Source organism: Panicum virgatum, chromosome 8K (assembly GCF_016808335.1).
Source record: "Panicum virgatum strain AP13 chromosome 8K, P.virgatum_v5, whole genome shotgun sequence".
NCBI lineage: Eukaryota > Viridiplantae > Streptophyta > Magnoliopsida > Poales > Poaceae > Panicum > Panicum virgatum.
The window spans coordinates 33,333,211-33,353,914 of record NC_053143.1 but is presented as its reverse complement, the minus strand read 5'-3'; the positions used below and the strand labels follow the sequence as shown (position 1 = coordinate 33,353,914).

At 42.0% G+C, this 20,704-nt stretch overlaps 3 protein-coding genes across 4 annotated transcripts; all 3 read left to right on the top strand.

Annotated features, from left to right (window-relative positions):
• Nucleotides 1-266: 266 nt before the first annotated feature.
• Nucleotides 267-1,419, top strand: LOC120645642. The gene is made up of 2 exons (XM_039922412.1): nt 267-1,078; nt 1,197-1,419. The coding sequence occupies exons 1-2, from the start codon at nt 267-269 to the stop codon at nt 1,417-1,419; spliced, it is 1,035 nt and encodes a 344-aa protein (XP_039778346.1).
• A 1,260-nt stretch (nt 1,420-2,679) lies between these two features.
• LOC120644447 (acyl-CoA-binding domain-containing protein 1-like) lies at nt 2,680-4,972 on the top strand. Its single transcript, XM_039921073.1, has 4 exons — nt 2,680-2,853; nt 3,449-3,566; nt 4,559-4,621; nt 4,767-4,972. The coding sequence occupies exons 1-4, from the start codon at nt 2,695-2,697 to the stop codon at nt 4,841-4,843; spliced, it is 417 nt and encodes a 138-aa protein (XP_039777007.1). The 5' UTR covers nt 2,680-2,694; the 3' UTR covers nt 4,844-4,972.
• Nucleotides 4,973-11,428: 6,456 nt separating this feature from the next.
• Nucleotides 11,429-20,416, top strand: LOC120644444. 2 transcript variants are annotated; one of them, XM_039921068.1, is made up of 5 exons: nt 11,429-11,717; nt 13,789-13,999; nt 14,881-19,619; nt 19,744-19,842; nt 19,946-20,416. In XM_039921068.1, exons 1-3 carry the CDS (start codon nt 11,541-11,543, stop codon nt 19,602-19,604), a joined length of 5,112 nt encoding a protein of 1,703 aa, XP_039777002.1. In that variant the 5' UTR covers nt 11,429-11,540; the 3' UTR covers nt 19,605-19,619; nt 19,744-19,842; nt 19,946-20,416. The 2 variants fall into 2 exon arrangements, with proteins under 2 accessions (XP_039777002.1, XP_039777004.1); XM_039921070.1 differs by having other exon boundaries at nt 11,462-11,717; nt 19,744-19,802.
• Nucleotides 20,417-20,704: the final 288 nt, after the last annotated feature.

Sequence of the window (20,704 nt, the reverse complement as noted above, 5' to 3'; positions counted from 1 at the left end):
CATCTTTGAATGGTCTTTGGAATGGCCACATGCCTACAACCCTAGCTCTAGATGGCCACAACTGGATGTTTCCTCTGGCCTTTGTGTTGTTTGAGTCAGAAACCAAAGAGAATTGGATTTTGTTTATGGAGCAATTAGGAAAAGCTATAGGCCGACTGCCTCATCTGGCCATTTGCACTGATGCTTGTAAGGGATTAGAATTAACTATGGCCAAGATATTTCCCTGGGCAGAACAAAGGGAATGTTTCAGGCACTTGATGGAAAACATGAAGAAGCATTACACTGGTGAGATATATGGAAAGAATATGTGGCCTGCTGCTAGGTCCTACACCACAAGGAAGTACAAATATTTCATGGACAAGGTTCTAGCAGCAAGCCCAGATGTAGAGAAGTGGCTCAAAGCTCACTACAGCTTCAAATGGTCTAGATGTCAGTTCAGTGAAGAAATCGAAGTAGACTATATCAATAACAATCTGGCAAAGTGTTCAAACAGTTGGATCAAAGAACTAAAGGACTTACCTGTTCACTACTTGGTTGATGCAATTAGAGAGAAGTGTGTAGTGTTATTTGAAAAGAGGAGAAGGATCTTAATGGCTCTGAATGGTAACACTCTACCTGCTGTTGTGCACCAGCTCAATGCTGCTTCACATGGCCTTGGGCACCTTAAAGTAACTAAGGGCCACCCTGACCAATCTGAAGTGACTGAGGTTTACAAAGATGAGGAAATGAGAAGGCATGTGGTGTATGTTCTAGAGCACCAATGCACCTGCAGAGAATGGCAAGTCACAGGCAAGCCATGCCCACATGCCTTAGCTGTCATCACATCAACCAGAAGCCATGACATGGAGAGTTATATAGACAAGGCTTACTCTGTGGAGAAGTTCAAGGCTGCATATGTTGGGGTCATACCAAACATCACAGATAGGCACCAATGGCCAGTTGTAGAGAAGGGTTTCAAATTGTTGCCACCAAGTGGCAAGAAGAGAGGGGTTGGAAGACAGAGGAAGAACAGAATCCCAGGCTTCTTAGAGAGGAGTGGAAAGCCCACTAAACAGGTCAAGTGCAAGGGTTGTGGGGAGTATGGTCACAGGGCTGGTAGCTGGAAATGTTCTTTGACTGGCACTAAGAAAAGTTACTTGCTCTCACAATATACTTCCTCTCCTGTAGAATATCACATACTAATCATTCTTTTTCAGGAAGAGGACTAAGAAGAACAAGGCAAAGCCAGGCAGGAAGAAGTCCAAGGGAGAACCCTCTCAGCCACAGCCACAGCCACAGCCACCTGTGTATGGTACCCCTAGGACGAGGGCAGCCGCAGCTAGAGAAGCAGCAGCTGCAGCTGCTACTGAAAAAGAGGTTCTTGAAGCTGCAGCACTAGCTGAGAAGCAATCTCAAGCAAAGAGGTTAGCAATGTCATAGTCTTCTTTATCTTGTCAGTCACACACACACACATAATAACACATCATGTGGCAAGAAACTTACAATGGAGGCTGCTGAAAATGAGAGGACACAAGCTGATGAAATTCAAAACACCCAGGGTGCCCCAGAACTTGAAGATGCCCCAGCACCACTAGAAATTGTCCCTGTGCAGTCCAAGATGACACCAAGGAAGGCAAGAAAGGTCCTAGACACATCATATGGTAAGAAACTTACAATGGAGGCTGCTGAAAATGAGAGGACACAAGCTGATGAAATTCAAAACACCCAGGGTGCACCAGAACTTGAAGATGCCCCAGCACCACTAGATATTGTCCCTGTGCAGTCCAAGAAGACGACACCAAGGAAGGCAAGAAAGGTCCTAGCCACCAAGGTGAAGAAGAAGGCTGACAACAACTGAAGCCATACCAAGGAGTCCTAACTTTTGGTCTACCTAACTTTTGATCCCACCACTGGAATAATGTCATTATTGCCTCTGTTGGCAAAAACAATGTGATTGCACCTGTCATGTAAGCCTATGTTGGCAAAAACAATGCCTATGTACCATGAAAAATATCATGTAAGCCTAGTTGGCAACCTTAGCTGCAAATTTGTGCCTCTGTTGGCATGATTATGCAATGTATGCCTCTGTTGGCTCAACTAAAAATTGTGATGCACAAGCCAAATGTCATCAAGTTGTTGCTACCATATTGTTGCATTTCATCATACATTGTTGCATTACATCCCAAATTGTTGCATTACATCCCAGATTCTTGCAAAACCAGTCACATTCCAGGCCACATTCTTCCATCTACTTAAACAGATACACAACTCCAATGAACACAACACACACCAACAACAAAGCCACCATCCTAATAGCCCTAACTAGACGCTCAATCTGTCCATACAACAGCTTTTCCTTTCCTCTAGCCTCACCAAGCATCATGTTTCCACCTAGAGCTTCTTCCATCACTGGACGTCCAGAACATTTGCGCTGTTCTTCATGTCGTTCGCTCGGCAGCCCCATCACCTTGACCACCTCCAGATCAACAAGCACTTGAAGATACTGCTTTTGCCATTCATAAAACCGGCAACGATTTGGGATCCAATCAAAAGGCGGTAGCATTTCATCACACAAACCCCAGCCACAACGAGCACACGGATTACAAACGAAAGAATACTTACCCCATAATGTTTCTGGGGCACTTGAAGAACACCCTGCCCAGATTTTCATTCTCCTTCCTCGACTGCTTCTCCACGACCCTAGCTAGCCTGGCAATGTATATTCTTGCCCCTGCCACGCCGCCGCCTGGCCCCGCGCCGACGCCCGCCGCCCGCCGCCCCTTGCCCGGCCACACGCCGCCACAAGCCGCCCGGGCGCCCGCCGCCGGATCCTGTTCCTGCTACCGCGCTCGCGTGAGGCGGCCGGATGTCGCGGTATCGCGGCCCCCTGCTGCTCGCCCTCACGTGAGGCCGTCGCCGCCTATAGCTTGCCCCACTGGCTCCCGGTCGAGCAATGCTGCCACTGCCGCCAAGGCGCTCCCCCCTGCCAGCTGCGCTCTCCATCTTTGCGCCGGCAAGCGGAGGCCTGTATTATCCAGTGAACCGATCTAGACTTGGGAATCCAGTGCTGTATGTACTTAATTTTTTCCCAGATTTGTATGCGTAGCCAAGATCTGGTGGATTCAGACAGTGGATTCTGCAGCACTTGGAATTGTAGATGCTTTGCCCTTTGATGTGTTCGTGCTAAGAGGGGATCCAACGGATTTAGGCCGTCCTAGCTCCTGACTCCTGAGCAGCAGCTATTGTTGAGTTTTCATGATGCCTTTGGGTGTAGGATGGGAAGTTCCCTCTTAGTTTACATATAGCGGGATCTCTGCATTTTCTATAATTCTGTTGAAAAATAGTGAGGAAGCACGTGGTTCAATGATTCCCATGAAAGATTAATTTGTCAAATAATTTAGCATAATATTGTAACCGTAGCGTAGTCCTGAATAAACATGGCAAGCGATGAGCTGTATCTCTGTTGCAGGAGGAATTTGAGGAGTATGCTGAGAAGGCGAAGACCTTGCCCGACAACACGAGCAATGAGAACAAGCTGATTCTTTATGGACTCTACAAGCAGGCCACTGTTGGAAATGTGAATACCTGTAAGTATATAATCAGACAGCTATTTTTGTTTTTCTTTTTCCAGTTCTCTTGTAAGTTTGTAGTGTGGATGAAATTCTTAGTTTGCACAAACCCAATTTATTATAATGCCATGGTTCAATACTATTCGCAGAATCGATAGTGTGTAACTTTGTGTCATCATAATTCCATAGAAGTTTGACAATTGAAAGATCCAAATATTGGTGATAATGCAATTTTGAGACTGTACCTAAGAGTATTAAAATAAGGGAAAGCTCCTATAGCAAGCAAACAGAACAATAAACAATAAAATGAATTATTTAATATAATATCCTTTTATTCTCCCTAGGTTTAGAATTTAAATTTCAACGACAGTATTGGGATGTGTTAAGTAGGACATAGAAACAAAAAGTTATGCAAGCTGGTGGATCACCCAAGCCTGCAGTTCCTTATTTGTATTCTTGAATCCAATAGTGTTGAATGGGAGTACCAAATGGTGAGGATGCAATGCCCTCATAAAAAATGGTGGGGATGTAATAGATGCTAATGCAATCAACTAATGTTGAAGCACAGCTTTCTAAGCCCTATCTTGCACCAGCAAGAATAGATATGCCCTATTCTGCACATCTATTCAGAGATTAAATTTTGCTGTACTGAGCTACTGATGAATGATAAACATATGTTCATAGTGCTAGTCAGAGTAACTGAGTAATGTAATTAAAGAATTTGTTTGTTCGTAGCATTATATGCTTCAATTCATTTATATGCATTTTTTTGGCTTTCTGTGCAAAAGAAGTGTATCCAATGATAGTCTAGATCTTATTTATATAGACTCATGGTGACATTGGCTTTCTGAATTTAATCCGCTGCTATTAACACCTCACAGGATGGTGACATTGTCTCGCAGCTCGTAGTCTGTTATTGTCATTTGTTCTTTGTGTATCTTTCGTGTTTATGGTAATACTTATTCATCACAACTGTGCTTACATGTTTGCTTGTTAATAAATTTTTGAAGATCGTCCTGACATAATACACCAGAGGGACAGGGCCAAGTGGGATGCATGGAAGGCTGTTGAAGGTTCGTATACTTATCTGATCCTTGTATTTTGGGCAACTTAAATTTTGTTGTCTACCACAATACTAGTGTTTTACAAGGGCACATATATTCTAGTAGTAGCTTAGGTTCGCATATAGTAATTGCTAAAAAATTGCGATGTTTGCAGGAAAATCCAAGGAAGAGGCAATGAGTGACTACATCACCAAGGTGAAGCAGCTCCAGGAGGAGGCTGCTAGCTCTTAAGTCTCTTAAGTGTTGAACCAAACAGATGTAAGATGAGCTCCTATGCCATCTGATGATGAAAACGAGATCACTGGATTCCCAAGTGATCATATGCTATTTCATCATTAGGCATACTGTATTAGCTGCTAGCTCTTAAGTCTCTTAATTATGTAGCACATCTGAATTTTTTCTATATTTTTGGTGCTTTATGTGATTTTTTTGTCTTACTTTTTTAATTAAAAAATTAATTATTTTCGGCGGTTTTACTGTAGCTGCCAAAAAATAGCCATTGTTTTTGGCAGTTTTACTATAGCTACCGAGAATTATGCGTCCCGGGTGTATTTTCGGCGGCCTCCAAAAACCGCCGAAAATAAGCCTAAGCTGCCCAAAATAAGCTTAATAAGCCTAAGCCGCCAAAAAATAAGCTATTTTCGGCCGGAAAGGCTTATTTTTGGCCGCCGAAAGTGTCCTGTTTTGCTGTAGTGGTAGCGAAGGTGCTCAATAGGATACGTTTACATATCGATAGACCAACACTACTACAGATTTGGTTATCCCAAACACTCCACCACAAATTGAGCTTAAATGGATGATGATAGACTTTCACTATCGATGACCGTAGTAGCTATTGAAACTGGCGATGAAATTCATATCACTAAAGGTATCAATTGCAAACCGGTTGTGAAAGCTGAAATGGCTATCGCCGCTGCTTCATAATACCAACCGGTAGTGATAAGCAAATGGTAAAATTCTCTACCTCTTTCTAAATTGATAATCTACCAAATCATTCGAAAAATTTTGTACCTTTTCCATATGAAATTGGATGATAAACTTTATATTAAAATTACAAAGTTTAATGAGATCTAAAATTTTATTGTTGACAGCTTCATTATTTAAAATTATTCATATGTTTAAATATTTTATATAAATTATTAGATCAATAAAATGTCCTTAGAAAAAGATCAACATCAAACTTGTAGTATTCAGTAAGATCTAAAACTTAACTTTGCAGTTAACAATCTTTTATTTAATGTTATTTTAGCGCCTAAATATTTAATATATAAGATTTAGAAAAAATAGTATATATGAATAATATCCCATTCTTGTCATAAGTAATTCTATAGTGTAGTGGTATGGAGGAGTAGTGCTATGCATGAGGTCGCATGTTCAAATCATATTTTGTATATTACGTGTAAGAAATATGGATATTTTGTGTATTGCGTGTAAGAAATTAGAAATCACCGTAGTGCATAGCGTCTTCGGTATAATACTTTTTATCATTATTATAAATTTTTATATAGTTTTTGAAAACTATATCACTGCTGGTTCCTGGCTGGCTCAAACCGACAATGAAACCCATCATCACCGTCAGAGTGTAGCTTGAACCAACCTTGATCAAGTTTAACTGCCGACATGAACCGGCGGTGATGACTGACCCTATCATCGTCAACCCTAACCTAATGCTCCGCTAAACTGACGGTGAAAGGGGTTTGGGTATAATTTTTATGATTATTACAAATTTTTACAATTTTCAAATCTATATATCACTTTTGATTCCTCGTTGGCTCAAACCGACAATGAAACCCCATATCACCGTTGAAGCGTAGCTCAATGCAAACCGACCATGATGATCAAGTTTCACTGCTAACAAGAATCGGCAGTGATGACTGACCCCATTATCGTCAACCCTAATACAATGCTCCACCAAACTGGCGGTGGAAGGGGTTTGATCCCTGATAGAGGTGGTTGCAATCTTTTATTTTCAATAAATAGTATTCCACATCAACATTTTATTATGATTGTTGATGCTAAAATTTTACAAGCATAATTTTTGCGAGATAGATTGAGTCGATGGGGAATTTTTCAGAAAGGCCGATGGCCCAGTCGGCCCAGGATTATTTGGAGGCCTTATCAAAGCTGGTGCTAGTATAGTCAAAGCCTGATAGGGAGTTGGTCAAAGATGGTTCAGCGGCAGATCACAACTCAGACGAGAGGATGATGTCATCTGAAGACATCAGAAGGTCCAGTAGTCCGATTCCTTTGGAAAGTATCTTGTAAATATAGTAGATTTAGCTGGTTCATTTCAATCAAGTCTGTTAAGTCTTATTAAGTCATGAGTCTTAGCCAAGGTTATAAATACCAGACCTAAGGGTTTTGTAAAGGGGACCACATCATCAATACAACTTTTTTCTCGGCTGCACGCCAAACCTTACGAGTAGGTGTAGAGTAGAACTCGGTGTATTCTTTGGTAAATAGGGCTGCATCAGTTAGGTCCAACCTTCGGTTTGCTCGTAAGTACCATCCTTATCAGATTTGCTAAACTTTAATTACCGATGCATTGCTGTAGTTTGGTTTAGTTTATCTACCAGTTATCGAATTCTTTAGCGGCTCGTAAGACTGTCTCGGTTAGGTCCAATAATTTATGAGTTGTTATTAGATTTCACAATTTATCCAACGTTGATCAGAAATCCATCCGCTATTGCTTAATACTGCTTGCAGGATCTTAAAAGCCGATAGGTTTAGTGATCATGGTTCTTTACATTTAATTGATCAAATCTTTTACCTTGTCATGGTCAATCTTGTCAGCTGATTCGTGTAGTTTGATCTTGTTATCTCAGACTGTCTCGATTAGGTCTGATCTTTGAGTAGCATGATTAAGCTGGAATTATTTGTTCGATTCGATGTGTTATGGCTTAAGTTGTTAATCGGCTATCCTAGCCAATCGCAATTGTAAATTGAGGATAAGTTCTTTCATGATTAGATTCATCTGTGAGTTGGATTTAATTTATCATCCTGGCCGTTAGTGTTGTCTCGGTTAGATCCCATCCGACTAATAGTGATGGTAAATTGAGTTTCATAAGTTAGATGCGTCTTTTTATGATTGAACTTGCCCTTAATTCTAGCTGTCATATAAGAATTGGCTCTATAGCCGATGATCTTAATGTCGTATGGGACGACGTGGCCGATATCACTTTCATGGAACTATTTGGAACATCAGCCGATAAGTCCCCTATTAATTATACTGATTAAATCTCTTTCTCTTGTCAATTGTAGGTCAAATTGACTTACACACTCCGAACCTAAAGAGTAGGATCTTGCACTAGCGATAAGCAGAGCTCCCAAAACTTAGTGTGTTGTGCTCCGCAAGATTTATCGCGCCGAATTTTGTGGCAACAATGACAAAACACAATAATAAATAATAAAATGGAGAAGAAAAAAATTGTAAGGGTGTGTCATTCAGGTCCACGAGCTCTAAAAGTGTATTTTTAGGTCCATCAATATGTAATTTATGTCACTTAGGTCCATAAACTTTGAAAACATAGGTCCAAAGTGCATTTTTAGATCCACAACCTGATAATTTGTGTCACTTTGGTCCATACACTCCAAAAGTGTATTTTTAGATCCATAAAATTCATCCATGAACAGTTGTTTTTGCTACAGACGCGCCCACAACGGTCTCCCTGATATCGCTCTCCATGAATATCTTTCAACCCCTCAGCAAGAACCACTCTAGGTTGACTTAAGTCTAACCTCATCAAAGATTTTTTGCCAGAACACCTGGCACCACCATATTCGGCCACCCGCGCTACGGAGGACGTAATATCCCCTACCACGACACATATATTGTTGAGTCCCTCTATAACGTTCTCCATCTTTCTCAAGCAATCACCCCTTGGTTATCACCCATATTACGGGGTAAGATCTAAGCTCCACACCAATGGAAGAATCCTAATACATGTCAATAACATCCGAAATAAGTCTTTCACCCCTCCTATCTCCTCTCCCTATGCACTTGATTTTAAATGAGAGCTCAAATTTTACCCTTCTGACGGAACTCCAGTAGCGTATGGGCACCATGTAGATTCATGTTGGTGTGAGATTAGTGCATGAAGGCTAGATGGTGGCTGGTGTGCTATGGACCTTGATGACACATTACACGTTTATTGACCTAGCACTACTAGAAAACAGGCCTTGAGCACCGGCTGAGAAAGGCCAAAGGCACCGGTTTCCCAACCGGTGCCCCGCAACCGCGACCAATGGCCTCGTCTTAAGACACCGGGTTTTTCAACCGGTGCCTTAGGCACCCATTGGTACCGGTTGGAAAGAACAACCGGTACCAAAGCATTTTTGGCAAACAAAAAAAAAATAAGCAGGCATCCTGCTGTTGGCGCTCGGCCCCGAGCTCCTGCCGCCGGCACTCGGGCCCGAAGCTTCGCCTCGTCGCCGTCGCCGCTCCTGCTGCCGCGCTTCGAGCCGCTCGTACCGGCCGCCGCTCCTGCTGCCGCGCTCGGGCCCGCTCCTCCCTTGGCCGCAGCCAAGAACCGCCGTCCTCGCGCCCCTGCTCGGACGCCGCCTGCACAGAACGACCGCGACTCCAGATCCGCCGCGGGCCGCCGCCGCTCCGACCGAGATGGCCCGAGATGGCCCGCCGGTTTGCTGCTCCGCGTGAGCCAGGGCTCGAGCGCCCCCCTGCCGGCGTGCTGCTCCGCGTGCCAGGATCCCTGCCGGTGAAAAAAAAATGAAAACCAGTGCAGGATTTGAGGTGAAGATGATGACTGACTTGGCCAGGATCCGCCGTTGTCGTAGCTCCACCTCGTGTTCTTGGGGTCGCATCCCGTGACGGTCTGCCACTCGTGTCTCTCGATGGCCGGGAAGCAGATCTTGACGGGCAACTCGCCGACGAGGTCCTCCCAGCGCTCCTCGATGAGGTCCATGACGGCGGCGGCCTGGTCGGGCGTGGCGAGCGAGGCGAGGATGGCGACACAGTTGCCCAACGCGAACCACCGGAAGTCCCCCGCCCGCACGAGAGGGAGAGGTAGAGAGATAAGAGCTAGAGAAACGAGAGTGGTAGAGAGACGCGAGAGAGAGAGGGAGGACGGCCAGCACTTAAAAATATCAGACGCGAGAGGCATGGGTACCGGGTGGTTTTTTCCACTGGTGCTAATGTCTGCTTCATAAGCACCGGGTTGTGCCACCACCCGGTGCCATTGATGCATGGCCAATTTGGTACCGGCTGATGGATTTAACCGGTGACTTTGTCAGTGCATTGGCACCAGTTTGTGTTGTGGCGCGTTTTGCCAATGCTCGGCGCAGGCTAAGAGTACCGGCTATTGATGCAGCCGGTGCTGATGTCTCCCATTAGTACCGGTTCAAGCAACAAGTGGTTCTTTTAGCCTGGATCTTTGGCCTGTTTTCTAGTAGTGTAGAAATAGACTTTCAGAGTTTGTGGATCTAAATGATACAAATTGCAAGTTTATGGACCCAGAAATGCAATTTCAAAGTCGATGGATCTAAATGACACCCTATTCCAAGTTGATGGACCTCTGATGCATTTTACTCAAAATAAACTAAGTAGCTAGTTTATTATAAATTAACATTTTTAATGCACATTAATATTTTGTGAGACTAGCCTTGGTGCACAGCTTTCAGGGCCTCAAAAAAATTAGGGCCTCCAAATTTATATAAACAAGTAGACCTTTGTCCTTTAATTACTCGTTTGCTCACCAGGTTAAGTGGCTAACAGGCCGGTAGGCAACAGCCAAGCAGGCCCAGTTTATTTACATATTTCCCTACTGCATGGTGCATGCGCCCTTACCCAGGCCCAGACAGCTGGACGAAATTACGAAGACACGAACTAGCTGCGATACGCGACCTTCCGTATCCTAAATTCCTGATCTCCTCTAATCACGACACGCGGAAGCTGCCGCCGGCTCCGCCGTATTGCCGTAGTGCCGTGCGCTGTGCCTATGCGCCGGCACGCCGCAGTGCCGCCGCGCCTTGCTGCAGCCTAGAGTCTAGATTCTAAAGAAGGTACGATCTTTCATCTTTCATCTTGCTCAGTACCTCTGATGATCTGATCCTCAATCTTTTTTTTAAAATTTTATACATCAAGATGCAATACGTCAATACGGTGAAATCGTTAAATCAAGTCTAAATGCTAATACTTCATGCTATAATCAGGGACATAGGGGAGTATTTTATTTCATCCTTCATCATCATATCTTCAAGAAATAGGAGGTTTGAGTCTGGTTATGAAAAGTGTAAGAAGAAATAATTATGAAGATATAGTTGGAGAATTTATTTCAAAGAATACGAAAAGGATGATGTTGTTCAGTAGGACATGAGGTCAGTTCCTTCATTTATGAGTTTTAGCGAGAATCCTAATGTTGTTATATCCTAATTTAAATTTTTAGGGCCACCATTATAAATATTGTTCTGGGGCCCCTGTTTCGTAGATACGGCCCAGATAGCTTTATTACATTTTTATTAAAATTTTTTGTCAAGGTACAGGTGTTACGGGATAAAACACCTCTCTTACTTCATAAAACTCTCTTTTCCTTTTGCTCATAATAATGTTTCCCATATAAATCAATGCATACGAGAGACTGGTTTAATCAAGAATACCAGAGTTGACATTGCGATGGCTCCTCAATCCTCATATGTATCTCCGGTTTAAAGCGCTTTGCTTAGATAGCCGATGTTTCACTGCTTTGGTTGTCCTTTCGACTGGCAGACAAGATAGAATGCCCTGGGTCGGAAAGGGGCCGGACCCTACGATGTGGAGTGAATCACTTTCCTTCGCAGCTAAGAGATGGCCGTATCATCACCGTCGCTATTTAAGAGTGGCCTGGAAACAAAGCGAGAAAAGACCTTTCCTCTCCAAGCACCGGTCACCACCACACCGTCACTTCCCCTTCTCAGCCCAGTGGAAACCGCCGAAATGTCGTCGTCCCCGGCGCCGTCGCCGCGGGAGCACGTGGAGAGGATCCGACGCGACCGCTACTTCATCGGGCGCGGCGAGCAGAACCCGCTGGCGGAGGACATGAACCAGGCCGTCAACTACCTCAGCCAGGAGCTCTACTCCAAGGACGTCCACTTCCTCATGGAGCTCGTGCAGGTCAGAACATCTTGTTTCTTGGCCTCTTGCTGTTCTTGTGTAACTGTTTGAATGAACTCTGTTCATCCATCGCGAAAGGAAAAAAAAATAATTCGATTGTTTTGTGTTCATGTTGGTACTAATTTTTCCCTTTTTTCCGCCCAAAGTGCATTGGCGTCATTACATAAAATCTGAGAAGAAAAGTTTTTTGTGTTCATCAATTTTCTCTCTTGTTACAGATTTCCCAAGAAAAGAAAATACTTTTTGGGCGTATATTTTGTGTTCGATTAGTCATCTCTCTCTGGTAGGTTAGCCTCATTTCATGCATACGGTGTTAATGTGAAGTGACTGCTTCCTTGGGGTCTCTGCTCTGCTCGTCGTATTCCACTGGGCGTGTTGACGTGCCCCTCAACTCTAGGGCCGTCAACTCAACTCTAGGACCCACCTGTCGGTTACCTAGTATTAACAGAGAAAGCCTTGTCCCCTGTTGTAGAGCTCCTTGGGATGGAAAAATGACTACGGGCAGAACGAAAAGCATCTTCACTGTTCAGTGCGTGATTCGGAGATATTCCTATTCTCCAGATTTAATCTGTACCCCCATAGATGATAATCATCTTCACAAGTGCAATATTTCTGCTGCGCTGCAGCTGAGAAATGTCTTCTTAATTTTAGGATTACTTCCATTGTTCAACAAAACACTGAAGCTCAAACTGTTTATGTGCATGCTCTTTGTTATTAGATACTATGTCCTTTTGCGGTAAGAAGCTGCTTAGCCTTTATCATTTTTGTTAGATGGAGACTGAAATTCCTCTCTTGTAGACCTACATATTCCTTGGCACTGGGACCTAAATATCTCACCAATTCCTGATGCATGCATAATTACAGAGTGTCTTCTTGCATTTTCACTTTTAACCCATTTCTTTGGAGCATACACATACGTGAAATCATCAAATCAATGAAATCATTCCTAGGATGTTTAAGTTCTGATCGTGGCATCCTTACCAACAGAAACTTTTAGAATGTTTTGATGGGTGGCATGTTTGTGTAACTAAATTATTCATAATGTTCTTACATGTTCTTCGTATATCATGAATAGGGGTTATACTTACAATGAAGTTCTCTCATTATTAATTCAGGGACACAAAAGTAAAAAAGGTTTCGAATTGGTGTAGCCTATGGCTGTGGTTTTGTAGGCATACAAGTAGATAAGACCATATTGTTTCAGTTGCCATCACATGAGCATGTACTTGAAGACAATAAACAATAACACTGGCTCGATTATGCTGTTGAATCTGAATCTGAAACACAACATAGAGCCACATCCCCACTACTACAGGCGGGAGCACAGGGAGTAACTCCAATTGGGTAAATAACATGTATGATGTACTATGCTTAAATTCACGTCTTCATCGGTCAAGAACCAAATAGCTGAAAAGTAGAGTAAATAGGAACAATGTGTTTACATGGATGGTGGAACAAATCTGAAGTGTTATTGATTGCTTAGTTAGTTTATGTATGCGTATAGGTGATAAGTAATGATTATTACTTATTTTGTCATATTCTTTTCATATGTATTATTGTTGTCATTTGTGCATGAAATCGGCATGGATCTTGTGTATTTTGCTACAAGAATGCATACTGTTTGTTCAAATGATGTTCCGTTTTGCAGAGTTCAATTTCAGCTGGATTGCCCGTATTATTTTTTCTTCAGACTTTTTTTCCATATTATCATTAAGTCACTAATTAACTACTGTCTTATATCCCAATTTATTGCTTTACCGATTCTCTGTCCCCTAATAATATTTAAAAATCATGTATTCCTCTTCTTCAATGACAGCTGAAGCCCTTAGAAAAAAACGCATGTACTTGTGTGTTGGCAGTTTGGCACGGTCTGCTTATTTCCATTGAAGTTGTGAAGCCAATAAAAAAATAATTCGTTTAGTGTGCCATTTTCCATGATCAGTCTACCTGATTTGTTCATGTTTGCAATTGTTAGTGGATATATCTTACTATTACTTATCACATTAATGCTTTCTTACTGGGTGAATCTTACTATTGCTTCTCATATTAATGTTTTCGTTCTCAAAAATAGAATGCTGAAGATAACGAATACCCTTCTGGAGTGGCACCTTCATTGGAGTTTCTAATTACATCGAAGGACATTACCAGATCGGGTGCTTTATCAACTTTGCTCATCTTTAACAATGAGAGGGGATTCTCATCAACCAATATAGATTCCATCTGTCGTGTTGGGAAATCAACAAAGAAGGGAAACAGGCATCAGGGTTACATTGGAGAGAAAGGTAAATATCAGCAATTGATTCAATCTTTTGTTTTTCTTTTTTCACCAAATAGAAATAGTCAACTTTCTTTAGAGGCTAAATTAGTTGAAACTCTTCTGTGCCATTGTCAAAAATTATGAGATATGATATAGATGAAATGATATTCCCAAATGGCAGGAACTATGTTTACTTCTTTTGACTAGATAATTTTTCCCTATTCACTAATATATATGAAAAAATTACTTTTCCCGGAGGCAAATTTAGTTTATAACCTTTTTGTGTCACTGTTCAATACGCTAACAGATCAATATCAAACAAAATTTTAATTTCAAATGGCTGGAATTTTTGTTGACTGCTGATTATTCATTTTTCTTAAATATTGTTGTGGTGTCCTGTATTTTGTGGAGGCAAAGGGCTCCTTGTTGGTATATGAGCTGACACATTAGAATTTTGAATCCTGTTTAACTGAAGAAAGTTCTTTTAAATTCAGTATGAAATTATATTGAATACGATAATTCCTAGTAAGTATTTTGTTTTAAGGTCCTAGCTTTTAATATTCTTAACTTATATATTTGGAATAGATTACTGGATCAAGTTGTTATATAAATGTTTTAAATGAATTTGAGAAATTATTTCTTACCTAGTGTATTCATATTATGCTTCATGTCTAGATGAACTAGTTTAACCCTGCCAGTGAACTAGCTTAAATGGGAAAGTTAATCCATGCGTATCAATACAGATTCACAGATAAATACCCAAACATGTTTGAGATGTCAAAATCATTTTAGTATTCTGTCAATATCTTTTGACCCACCGCACACCCAATTCATTGCTGAGTTAAAGACTGCCTCTCTTTTTTTCTTCTTCACTACAAGTTATATTTTTTTTTCCTTTTCATTCAGGCATTGGGTTCAAGAGTGTTTTCTTGATATCAAGTGAGCCGCATATATTCAGTAACGGCTATCAGATCAAGTTCAATGAGAAACCATGTGCTGAATGCAACATTGGATACATTGTCCCTGAATGGGTGGAATCCACACCTAGCCTTTCAGACATCGAAGCCATATATGGACGCTCCAAAATCCTACCTACAACCACCATCATCTTACCCTTAAAGTGTGAGAAAGTTGATGCGGTGAAGAAGCAACTGTCAAGCATGCATCCTGAAATGCTACTCTTCCTGTCAAAGATCAGGAAGCTTTCTGTCCGAGAGGATAACTCTGATCCAAAGAGTAGCACTGTTAGTGAGATCTCAATTTCCAGTGAAAGGAATTACCAAGCCAGGAAGAATATGCATGCAGAGTCTTATACACTCCACTTGTCAGCTGAAGAGAGTGGTAAAGCAGAAGAAGAATGCGGTTACTATATGTGGAGGCAGAAATTTCCAGTCAAGACAGAGAACAGAATTGACAAACGTGCTGAAATCGATGAATGGGTGATAACCCTAGCCTTCCCACATGGCCAGCGACTGTCCCGTGGGAAGCAGCTATCACCTGGAGTCTATGCTTTTCTCCCTACCGAGATGGTAACAAACTTCCCCTTCATCATCCAGGCAGACTTCCTCCTTGCCTCATCAAGGGAGTCAATACTGTTCGACAGTCCATGGAACAAAGGAATCCTAGAGTGTGTCCCATGTGCTTTCATGAATGCTTTTGTAACACTTGTGAAGTCAGGAGCTGACACACCAGCAATGTCTTTGCCATCTATGTTCAACTTCCTACCTGTCAATTCCTCACTAATCCCACTACTTGAGCCTGTTAGGTCTGGCATCAAGAATAAGGTTCTTGCTGAGGATATAGTTCCTTGTGAGTCTTATGCTTCACAAAAGATATTCTGCAAGCCCAGTGAAGTTGCACGGCTGAAGCCAGCCTTTTGGACTATCCTTGGCAAAGCACGGGAATGTGGAATGGACTTGAGGAATCTGTCAACTCATGGAACCTACATTCTTAGTTCTCATTTTGACAAGAGTACACACAACAGTGTGCTTGAATTTCTGGGTGTCAAAAGTGTGAACACTGAATGGTATGCAAAATGCATTGAAGGGTCTAATCTTGTCAAGGAGGAACATGAACAGCTTTACCTGGAAATTATATATTTTGTTGCCAATAATTGGGAAAACTGTTTCTATGGTACAAACATGATGTCAATTCCCCTACTGAGATATGTTGATAGGAATGGTGTTCTCTTGTTTTGGAGCATATCAAGAGCTACTCAGTGCAAGGATAGGTTGTGCATTGCATCTGACAAGACATACAGATCATGGTTAATCAGCTGGAACAAGGAGTTTCCATCTGCTAATCGGTTCTTTCTCCATCCCAGCACACAGATTGCTCTGGAAGGTTTCTCACAGAAGACGATAGTCGAAAACTGGCTTCAGAACCATGCAAGAGTCGAGGTTATCTCTGTCTACAGTTATGGATTGACTGTTGTTGATTCTTTGGATAATGATCGGAGACCTCTTGTTGCTTTCGCACACTTTCTGTACCACTCATTGAAGATGAAACACATAGAGAGCTACCGCTTATCAGAACTATGTCGTGTCATGCCGGTAATTGACAGCTATGGCAATGTTGTCAAGGAAAGAAATGGCATTATAGTTCCCGCCACGGGGAGCAAATGGGTTTGTTTGCTGGGTACAAACCCATGGAGGAATGATGGTTATGTTGAATTGTCAGCAGATTACAAGTCAGCAGGCCATTTTGCTGGGAACTACACATCTGAGGGTCAGCTATTGGAATTCCTCAAGACACATCTGCATGCCTCAGATGTCCCATTCATAAACCCACCAAATGCCAGCTTCCCTACTGTATCATCGCCTCTCACAGTGGACAATGCATTCTTGCTACTGGAATGGATACGGAATATCAAGTCAAATGTTGTAAGATTACCAGATCGGTTCCTGGCTTGTGTAAAACAAGGGAGTTGGCTAAAAACGTCAGTAGGGTACAAGCCACCAAATGAATCATTTCTATCTAGTGCTAACTGGGGAAGCCTTTTGCAAAGTGCATCTTCCTTTGTTGATATACCAATGATTGACCAACAATTCTATCGAAACAAGCTCCATATGTACAAACATGAACTCAAGGCGATTGGTGGGAGATTTGAATTTCAGGAGGCATCAGCTTACATTGGAAGCCGCCTCATGTCTATGGCTGCAATAAATGAATTGACCAGAGAGAATGTGTACTCGCTGCTTCGGCTCATTCGGTTCTTACGAGAGAAGATTCTATCTCCAAGTGAACTGATCGACAGTGTTAAAGGTGGATGTTGGATGAAGAGCACTCTTGGCTACAAGCGTCCTTCTGATTGTATCATCTGTGACTCAGATTGGAATGTGGCATCATGTATTAGTAACCAACCATTCCTTGATGTCCAGTTCTATGGCGAGGCAATTCATGACTACAAACCAGAGCTGGAGTTGCTTGGTGTTATTGTTGGGTTCAAACAAAATTACCAGCTTGTTGTTGATAACTTCAAGTTCAATTCTGCTTCTATTACCCTTGAGGCTACTGTATTAATCCTTAAATGCATCCGCTATGTCGGTTCATGTGAAGATTTCATAAGGAAGCTCAAAGATCTGAAATGGGTGAAGACTAATGTGGGATTTCGTGCTCCCAATGTGTCTTTTCTTGTGGATCCTGAATGGGAGTGCTTTGTGAAGATTTTCAAAGAAGTTCCTATAATTGATTTAGGATTTTATGGGAGTATCATCAACTCATACCAAGATGAGTTGAAGAAAACTGGTCTGATAATGCAATTTGAGGAGGCATCAAAGGTAGTCGCTCAGGTTTTCAAGAAAATGGTATCGACGTCATCACTTACAAAGGCTAATGCCCTTGCTCTACTAAAATCTTATCGGCAGCTAAGAACACACAGCCCACTTCCCGTTGAGCTTTTCAACTGCATGCACAGAGAGAAGTGGCTACACACATCACTAGGGTTCAAATCTCCCTCAGATGCAATCCTATTTGATAATGCATGGCAATGTTTATCTCATGTGGCATTATTACCATTTATTGATGATGGTGACTCTTGTCATGGTTTGGGAAATGATATTTATGGTTATAAAGATGTGCTTAGGGAGTTCGGTGTTACTGTTGAAGTGAAATTTGGTGCCAGATTTGTCATTGCTGGCCTCAGCATTCCTGATGATCCATCCATCATCTCCAAAGCTACCATCTTTTCATTGCTTGAGTGCATCAAGAACTACTTTGCGTCTGCAACTGCACCTCCTAAGGACTTCCAGGACAAGATTTGCAAGGAGTGGTTGAAGACATCCATGGGCTACAAATGTCCTGATGAATGTATCCTATTTGATGCGAGACAGTCTTCTCTGTGCATGGAAGATGGCCCTTTCATCGATGAAGCATTCTATGGTTTGGAGATAGCCTCATTCAAAGATGCCCTTGCGAAGATTGGAGTGATCATTGATGTTAATTGTGGACAAGATCTTATTGCTCGGCATCTGAGAAGCCACAAGGATAGAACTACTATTTCCCGGATCTACATGTACCTGATGGAGCATAATTGGAAGCCTGATGACAACACCAGCGATTGGATTTGGATACCAGATGAAACCGAGGGCGGAGAATGGGTGAGCTCAAGAAGCTGTGTTCTTTTTGATAAGAATAACCTTTTTAACCTGCAGCTACATATTCTGGACAAATATTATGACAGGAAGTTGCTTAACTTCTTTTCAATTACTTTCGGTGTGAGGCATGGACCTTGTTCTGAAGACTATTGCAAATTATGGGCCACATGGGAGAACTCAGTCCACATGCTCGCTATATCTGATTGCTTCGCTTTCTGGAAGTTCATTGCAGCTAACTGGACCAAAAAAACAGAGGAACTTCTATCTGGTTGTGTCAAGGTTCCAGTATGTACCGATGGCAAGATTATTTTACGAAACAAGGAGAATGTGTTCGTTCCTGATGATCTACTGCTTGCAGATTTGTTCAACAAGCTTCCTCGTCAATCGCTTTTCATCTGGTATCCTTCTTCCACCCTACCATCCATGTCTCGAGCAAGACTTAACAGGATCTATAATAGCATTGGTGTTCAGAGAATATCCAAAGCAGTCACGAAGAATGATTCTTTGACCTTAGATAATGGCCATTTCAGAACAGTTGATTCGAGCAAGAGGATTAAGGTTGGCTTGCTCCAGATTATTATGGCGTACCTTGCTGATACTGCTCTTGACATTCCTTCTGAAGAGAGGCAGGGGATGGTTTCTTGCCTTCTGAATGTGACTGTCCAAGAGACTGATGAACCTATCACAGTGGGCTATAGTGTAAGCTTGTCATCTGGAGAGGTTGTGGATGTGAAGGCCTGCCGAATGATTCGGTGGGAAAGGGAGAATTCCAAGCTGTACATGCAGAGCAGCAATGGCAAATCCAGCTACGAAGAAAAGATTAAGTTCGCAACCAACTTTGCAGACGAGATATCTAAAGGACTGCTCTTTGAGATGGCGGATCAGATCCCTTCGCTCGCTGAACTCATAAAATTTGGAAGCTTACTGGACTTCCAGGATGGTGCTGTTGGGTTCTTGCTAAGGTCCAAGAATCTGCAGCTGTTCCCTGAAGATGAGGATTTTCTATTTTCAAGAAAAAAGATGAGGATTTTCTGAAGTCTTCAATGCCAGGTATGTGCCCTGAAAACTAAATCCTCTCAATGTTCTTTTAAACTTGACCAGAATGTCATAATCATATAACCTATTGAAGTACTTACCACTGTCCCCAACTCCAATTTCTTGTCTCTATCCACAGGTGGCAGCAAGAACCAGTAGTAGTGTTCTGCAGAATATGCTCTTTTGGACATGGTTGTGGTAGTGTTCTGCAGAATATGCTCTTTTGGACATGGTTGTGGTCAGTAAATTGTTCACTTACGCCCCTGTTATGAACATATATCGTTTGTGTTCGTCAGCTATGCCCACACTGTGACATGGTCTAATGTAAGTTCTATTGGCAGGTTCCTGATGGTTTATAAAATATCTGGTGTTGCATCTGGAGGTTCATGAATGTGACTGCCTTGCTGTCTTCTGTTAGACTTAATATTAAGTCTTAATGCTAAACTATTATCGCTAGTCTAATCATGGATTTTGAACCACTTCGAACAAAACTTGTCAGTTGTTTCGCTGCATATTTTTATGTATGTATGATATCACACTCACTCGAGTGTGGTGCTACTAAAGTACTATATTATCGTCAGTGCATGGTGCTACTAAAGTACTCTGAGTTTAGCTTTTGAGGAAATTTGTTGTGGTGGCCAGTTAATTGCATGGGCTTAGCTTGTACAGGTGGCCAAATAAGGATGCTTCAGTCAGTCTTTCTGATAGGCGTATACGTCAGAACTCAGTTGCAGTCATGCTGATGAAACTGGGTGCTTCGGTCAGTCTTTGTGATAAGCGTTTACGTCTGAATTCAGCTGCAGTTTTGCTGATGAAATTGGGTCACATTTTCTTCTTTTGATGAAAAGACGGTTCGTACAGAAAACTTCAGGAAAACAAAAGGATAAAAAGAAGATCAGAGAAAGCAAATAAAATGAACATAAGTATCATGCACATAAGTGATAAGTCCCAGCTCCCGAACTTTTTTGCTTAGCTTTGAAAATGCAGTATTCGATCTTGCTTTCATGCTAGTAACAGGCTGATCAGCCGTAGTGGAAGACCGACCTAGCTATAGGCTGTCTTGCTGTCCTTTTTTTTTTAACCTACTTGCTGTCTTGCTG